This window comes from Calonectris borealis, chromosome 26, assembly GCF_964195595.1.
Source record: "Calonectris borealis chromosome 26, bCalBor7.hap1.2, whole genome shotgun sequence".
Lineage (NCBI taxonomy): Eukaryota > Metazoa > Chordata > Aves > Procellariiformes > Procellariidae > Calonectris > Calonectris borealis.
This window is the reverse complement of record NC_134337.1, coordinates 1,468,126-1,475,419: the sequence shown is the minus strand read 5'-3', so window position 1 is coordinate 1,475,419 and position 7,294 is coordinate 1,468,126. Positions and strand designations below refer to the sequence as shown.

Below are 7,294 nucleotides of genomic sequence, written 5' to 3'. Positions count from 1 at the left end.
CTGTATACTACTTCTTTGCATTTTCACAATCTGTGTGATCCTACTTCATATTTAAGAGTCGGCAGGAACCAAACCTGGATCCCGTGGAGGGTGTATCCATTCAGCACATCTCTCCTCTCACACTGAACGGGAGGAGGAGCTTTCATTACTCACCATCACTGAGCAATGCTGCACTGAAGTGGATTCAAATTGCTGCAGTACTGATGTGAAGAAGGCCTTGGACCCGAGGTCTCCCATCTCAGTTCTACTGACTGGGAAAAGCTGCCACCACCATCTCAGCCACCCACCGACTACTCCCCAATATCAGGAATCCACATGTACAGTTTTTTTGAGAAGTGTCATTTACTCAGCGTTAATCAAGCTGATATCCACAAGCCTGTTCTGCACAGCAGTGTCTTCAAAATGAAACTATTGCGCAGCACATTTTATATTTTAGTAACATTGACTATAATCTAGGTATTACAGGTCAAAACACATTCCCTAATAGACAACAATCTAAGTGAAAGTGTGAAATTAAAGTGACGTGATCCGACTATTTCATTGTGCCTGTGTACAACCCAAATGAAGCTCTGCTGCCCTTCTAGGTACACTTCTTTGATGAATCTGTTCAGTTACTGGGCTTAGGGCTAAAAGACAAGAAGGGCAGGAGGAAAGCAGTTTTCAGGTCAAGTGTGCATTTGACATGTTTAGCAAGGACATAGCACAAGACTCACCTCCTACCCAAGTGAGAGCCTTAATCACCAGACTACGGGGTTACGCCTCTCTCCCTCCCATTAATAAATCATGACTGCCCGCAGCAGAGGTTTCTGACAGAGCAGCCCCAGAACAGCCAACACCTTGGTTGTTCTACTTCTACATTAAGGCAGAGTCTCCAAATCATAAAAGTGCAGGTGCTCAAGCACTGGAAGAAGAAAGGACTTGTTTCTCCCTCACCGTCAGGATGCTTTTCTGGAAAATCTACCTGAGGCTGTGCCTGCCTTACAGACTCCTGCCAGCAAAACTGTTTTAGTAGAGGAGCGAGGAAAAGGTCTTTCCCACAGCCTTGAGGCAGGAACATTGGTAATCTTTAATTACAACCAATCTTGATTTTGGCGGCAAATACAACTTCATCATCCCAGCGCAATGACAGTTGTGCCTTTACAGCTGCATTGGTACCAAAAGTGTTTATTAGCATAGCATATTGATACACCTCCTGCAGTAAGGCATGTCCTCTGTGACCCAAGACGATCACTGTAAAGCTGCTGCATACAGGGGTTTGCAAACAGGGAATGCAAACTGGACCACAATTACCGAAAGATAAATACAGTGAGAACCATGGCTGCTGCAGTCTCCTTCAATTTTCAATCAGGTTTATGCCCATCTTTTAAAAGGCAGAGACCAAAACTGGACACAATATCCCAGCTGTGCCCCTACCAGCTGCTTTTACAGAAGCGAAATTCCTTCCTGACTTTTCTGTTTAATACACACAGGGCTGTTTTGACATTCTTCAGCACTGAGACACGCAGTCACTGGACACTGCTTGTCCAATGATTCAAATCCTTTTCAGGTTGGAATCTCTTCATTCTTGCTGCTTGGAAATACTATGATCTTGCACATTTTCTTTATTTGCCATTCTATCAGCCTATGCTGTCTGCAAACTCTACCTGTATCTTACTTTATTTCCAAGTACTCAGTTAATAGAACTGCATACAATGTTAGTTAAAATGCCTTACACACACTTTAGGTGCCATATACTCTTACAGGTTACAGTTGTCAAGTAGGATGAGGTTTTAGAGAACCTAAATGTTAGGGTTTGGGGCAGGGAACATTTCTTCTGAAAAATCAACAGAAGATACAGCCTTAAACCCTATAACTGCTTTGGCTGTAGTTCAGACAATTTAAGCTGCCACAATGATTCAATGCAGCAGTCCTGTCTCCCCCTCGCCCTTGTGCCAGCACCCACATTTACATGGCTGTGTCACAAGCCGATCAGCCTGAAAGACACCTTAGCATGTTTGAAAAACAGCAGCCACACAAGGAAGAAGTGACAGCGAGCAGCCAGGGGCTGCTTCTAGCAACAGTGGCAGATCAAGCTATTTGGCAAAATTGTCATGGTGAGCTGTCCCTGCAGGCCACAGGCGACCCTCCCTGTGGGCTTCCCACGTGGGCTCAGGTGAGGAGCTGGCTGTGCCGGTGCCGTGCTTCTTGGTGCTGGTCAGTCTGTGGACCTGGGCTGTGGGGTGACCAGCTGGGCTGTAGGTCAGTCAAGCCGTGGGGTAGCCAGGCTGTGGCCAGTCAGGTGTGGGGCAGCCAGGCCGTGGGGTGGCCAAGCCGCGGCCAGTCCGCCGGGCCTTGGCTCAGTCTGTCACTGTCGGGCAGCAGGGCAACCAGGCTGCAGGGCAGGCGGGGTTCCCAGTGGCCACGTTCCCGGTGGCCGAGCCCAGCTCCCCAGGCGCGTGGCCGGGACCACCGCCCCCGTCCCCTGCCCAGGCGGCCGCGCCGGTGTCACTCGTGGGCCACACGCTCCAGCGCCACGTAGAAGCTGTCCTTGTCGTCGAGGCAGTGCCAGCCGATGGGCCCCGCCTCGCAGTCAGCGCACACCAGGAACTTGACGTTGCCCACGTCGCGGGTGAAGCCCACGTTCTCGAAGGAGAACATGTCGCGCACCAGCCAGTGCTCCCGCACCACGTCCCCGCCGCCGCCGCCCGCGGCCGCCGCTGCCTTCTTCCTCATGGCGGGCAGGAGGAGCTGCGGGAAACAGCGTCACCGCCCCGCCCGCGGGGGGCGCCCCGCCCCGCCCGCAGGGGGCGCCTCTCCCTCCGCCTCCCGCCGCCTCCCTCAGCTCCCTCCCCGCGCATCCCGGTACCTCACGGCGGGCGAAGGTGGCGGCGCCGGGCAGCAGCACCCGGGACCCGCAGCGCTGGCACAGCACCGCCTTCAGGTTCCGGCCCTGCGCGCACACCAGCTCGGCCGAGGCCGGTGCGGCGGCGGGAGGAGGAGAAGGAGGAGGAGGCGCCGCCGCCGGGTCCATCTCGGCGCAGGCCGCCGCCATGGCCGCGCAGGCGCGCTGGGTGCTGCCACCGCCCGAGGGGCGGGGCCAGGGCAGTGACGTCAGGCGCCGTGCGCATACGCGGCGCTGAGGGGCGACCCGGCGGCTCTGCACCGGCGGCTGAGGGCCGGGACCCGCGCCCGCACCTCGGGGCCGCTGGCAGCCCGCGAGCAGCTGCCGTGCCGTGGTTTAAGTGGCCCCTGGGCTCCTGCCAGGCCCGCGGTGTCTGAGGAGACGCCCGTGGCTGTGGGGGTGCCCCGCGGCTCGGGCTCGCCGCCAGCCCGCCGTGAAGGCCCCTCTGGTAAGGCATGGGTGAGGCGAGGGGGCCTGACAAAGCTTCCCGTCCCCGCGCTGCGGAGCGGAGCAGCGGCACGGTGTGGAGGATCCCTGTGTGAAACCGGGCTGTTTCACAGCTGGCAGCAGAAGTCTCTTTGCCTGCCAGCGGGGCCCATCGGGGACGGCCGCGTCCCGGGCATGGGAACCTGGGGACGCCTGACTTCTGTTGCAGCGGTCAGAGGAAGCGGAGCTCAGCTGATGCTGGACAAAGGGAAATTGTCTCCCCGTGAAGTTGCTGCGCATATTTTGCACGTAGTGATTGCATCAGCATTTCTGAGGGCCTGGGCTACGCTCTTTTCCTGCTGCACACAGCAGCTCACTGAGCTGCTGGTACAGAGAGACCCCCTCAGAAACGGGGAAGAGTGCACTGAAAGGGGCAAGGTGCTGACATTCAGAACAAAATGTTTTCCAGGAGAGGAAGCCGGAGTTCAGCCAGACCCTGAAGAGCCTGGGAAAAGCAGCGGGCTGTGTCAGTGCTTACAGGCAGCAGTGCTGGAGGCGAGGTCCTGGGGCCCAAGTACTTTTCACTGAGCATCTTTGAGGCACTGTGGCTTTGTGCTGACCTCAGGACCTGCTTCTAACGGCCCACCGTTAGCACTGTTGGAAAGATTGAAGCAGGCCTGTTGATTGTAGCCACTGCTTCTTTAGGGGGTGAAACAGATCCCAGAAGAGCCCCGATTCCTGCTTTTGCCAGACCTTTTACTGTAAATATACACCATTCTCCTGCCACCTCGCTGTGCCCTGACTGGCTGCTCCTGAAAACTCTCAGGAGAAGCCAGAAATGGGAACTCGTGTTCAAGGTACTAAATAAAGATACAGGATTTCGTCAGCAATCCAGCTGCTCACCTCAGGCTCCAGCCTGGGCAATCACAGTCTTGAATGCCGCATTGTCAGCCTCAGCTCTGCTCCCTGCCACGAGCTGCAAGGCGAGTGTGGCTGGTAGACACAAACCCCACAGTCCTGTGAAGCAGGTCGGTGTTTGTAAGGCAGAAAGAACATATGGGGCATTGGAGCTCCTGAGCCATCTCTGGGTGCATGCTGGGGGGCTTGCACGGCTGAGAGGGGAGCGGATGCAGTAAGTGGTGTGAAGCTGAGCAACACCCACCGCAAGCAGCCCTGGGGCACCCGCTGCTCAAAAGCCAGTCACACAAAACAACCGCACAAAGGTCTTGATTTGCCTGAAAGAGGCAACAAATTTGGCTGGTGGCTGAGCAGGAGCCAGGGTGTCTCCATTCACTGAGGAACTGCGCTGAGGCGGGGACTCTGCACCCGCAGCGGTTCAGCAGTGACTGGCACAGCCGTGCGAGTTGGCGACAGCTCCAGTGAGCTGCAAGGGCTGTGACTTGGTCCTGTCCTCACTACGGTGCAGTGACTTCCCCTAAAGAGTGGTGACAGAGGGGGCTTGGCTGGGCTGTGCTGGAACGCTGTAGGGAGTGAAGAGGACATTTCTACACGTCCTCAGTTCTGCCGTCTCCAATTCCCACCCTGAGCAACTTTGTTCAGCTTTCCTCTGCCTCTGTGAAACACCGGGTGCAGGCAGCAGGTTTATCTGTAGGGGAGAAACTGTCAAGTTTCTGCATCCTCCCTCGCCCGAGATGTGTCCTTCTCCCACGGGGTTTGGTGCCTGTAGCGCCAGAGGGAGGGCTTCATGCAATTCAGCAGTTCCCCACTGCCACAGTGCAGGAGTTTCCTTCAGTAACAGACGGTGCCCGACAGCTGCTTGTAACAGGCGTTCAGATCTGCTCTGCAGCCAGAGCAATCCAGGGGCTCAGAGAAGTCACAGGATCCCCATGCTTGGAGATACTCTGGATTCAATGGAACAAGGTCCTGAGAAACCTGATCCAAACTGGATCTTCTCCTAGCAGGATTACAGACCACCAGATTGCCTCTCCCAACCGCAATTATTGTTCAATTCTGTGATTTATTTTCTTGTGTAACTGCAAACGCCACTTACAAAAACGACCCAGATGAAGGTGCCCAGGAGCCCTGGCTCCATCCCTGCTCAGGCAGCGTGCTGTGTCCTGAAAGCCAGGCAGCCCGTGCTGCCTCAAAGGCACCTGAGCAGTGACAGTTTGGTTTCACTTACCCCCTCCAGAACTTCGGAGCCTCCCAATGGGTCACTTCTGCCTCCCATGACCAGCTGAAGGAAACACTGCTCCTGCCTGCATTTTGCTGCGTGCAGGAGGTTCCAGTGGAGGAGGCATGAAGCAAAGGCCCTTGCCTCCCTGATTGTAGCATGACATACAGTAACACATTTGTAGGGCTTCAACTCCATCGTATTAAGTGTGCATATACTAATTTAGATGGTAACATAATCAGTAGGGATTGAGATCCTGGTCAGATGGGGGGAGAGGAAAGTAACCCCTCTGCCTGGCCCAGGTGAAGTCCATTCAGGTTGTAAGTCAGCAGCTGACAGTGTTGCATCAACACTTGCCTCGATGCCACCTGCTAGTCAAACTAACTTGAGATGAAGCTTTCTTGGCAAGATCCACTGCCCATAAAACCCCGTTGAGTGGCACAACACTAGCTGCCACCCCCAGCCCGTGGCCCATGATAGCTGCCAGGGAAGGCTGTGCTGTGCTGTGCTGTGCTGTGCTGTGCTGTGCTGTGCTGTGCTGTGCTGTGCTGTGCTGTGCTGTGCTGTGCTGTGCTGTGCTGTGCTGTGCTGAGCTGGGCAGGTTGTTTGGGGCCGGTTGCTGGTGTGGGGCTTGTCTTTGTTACAGTCCTCTGGAACTTACCAAGAAAGAAAGAAAAACCTACCAACCCAAAGGGATCTTTAGCCAATTCTTAACATTCTTGGGAGGGAGCTGTCTGGTGTCAAAAATTCTGCATTTTAGCATTTTCTCCTAGATTATTTGTGGAGCAGAGCTTCACTCTTACTGGTCTGTGAGAATCAATACCAGCTTCTTTCCAAGCAGAACATTTTGACCCTTTGTTTTACCTTTGACAGCAGCGTATAAGTTTTCTCATCTCCAGCTATGCACAGATGCAGACCATTTTGAAGATTTATATTGTTCATTATGTAGCGGGAGATGCCAGTTCCTCTTCAAATCCTTCAGTACATCTTGTCCTGGAAAGGCAGCAATGGGCTCTGCTGGTCATTGTCATGGAGTCATGTTCTGCTGTGACCCAGTTCTGATGCTGGTGTTTCAGTCTGCTGAGCCTCATCGGACACGTCCTTTTTTCAGCGCTAGTCACTCCCGGAGCTGAACCCCCTCCGAGGCCTTTGCGGGAGGGCAGGGCTGGTCAGGGAAGGGAGAGGAGCTACTGACAGCTCCGGGTTTGGTAACGGAGCCTGGGAACTTCCCCTCCACGTGCCGGTCTCCCTGCGGGTGTCAGAGGTGCACGCGGTAGGACAGATCCACGTACTAAATCAGTGAGTGCTTCCTCGTGAATACCGTACTCTCCCAAATGGGGCCTTTTACCTTTTTGGTTCCTCACGTACTTCTCGCTGGCTAAAGAGTGACAGAGAAGTTCATCCTGAGGGAGATGTGTCAGGAGAGGCTATTTAAAATCTAGAATAACGAGTCAGGTGTTTACTAGGGGACCAGGCAGTGGGGAGAGCATTCAGAGTCATCGAAGGCTGATGAGGCAGGTCGCTGCAGTTTGCCTTGAAATCAACAGAAGGTTTTGGAGAGGTATTTTGTAGCTACACCATTGACAGACGAATTAGTACTGGGCTCCATTCATCCCACATTTCCATGGTGGACAAAGGAGCCGTTATTTTTTGCAACTGTGGGCTCTATTATAACAGTATTATCAGAGTCTTTTCCTCATCTCTGCTGCCACACTCTTCTCAAGCAGATCTTGCAACAAATTCACCCCCAGTTAGCAAGTCCTCCAAGCCTGATGTGTTTTTGAGCCGTGGATCTCAACAGATGGAGCAGTTGTTTTTTACTACCCCACTGAAGCTGCAGGGCAGAGGCACAG

General features: G+C 54.3%; 1 protein-coding gene across 1 annotated transcript; it reads right to left on the bottom strand.

The window, feature by feature from the left end:
- Positions 1-1,148: 1,148 nt before the first annotated feature.
- RABIF (RAB interacting factor) lies at positions 1,149-3,039 on the bottom strand. The gene is made up of 2 exons (XM_075174511.1): positions 2,846-3,039; positions 1,149-2,727 (listed from the first exon to the last, which is right to left on the bottom strand). Exons 1-2 carry the CDS (start codon positions 3,029-3,031, stop codon positions 2,485-2,487), a joined length of 429 nt encoding a protein of 142 aa, XP_075030612.1. The 5' UTR covers positions 3,032-3,039; the 3' UTR covers positions 1,149-2,484.
- Positions 3,040-7,294: the final 4,255 nt, after the last annotated feature.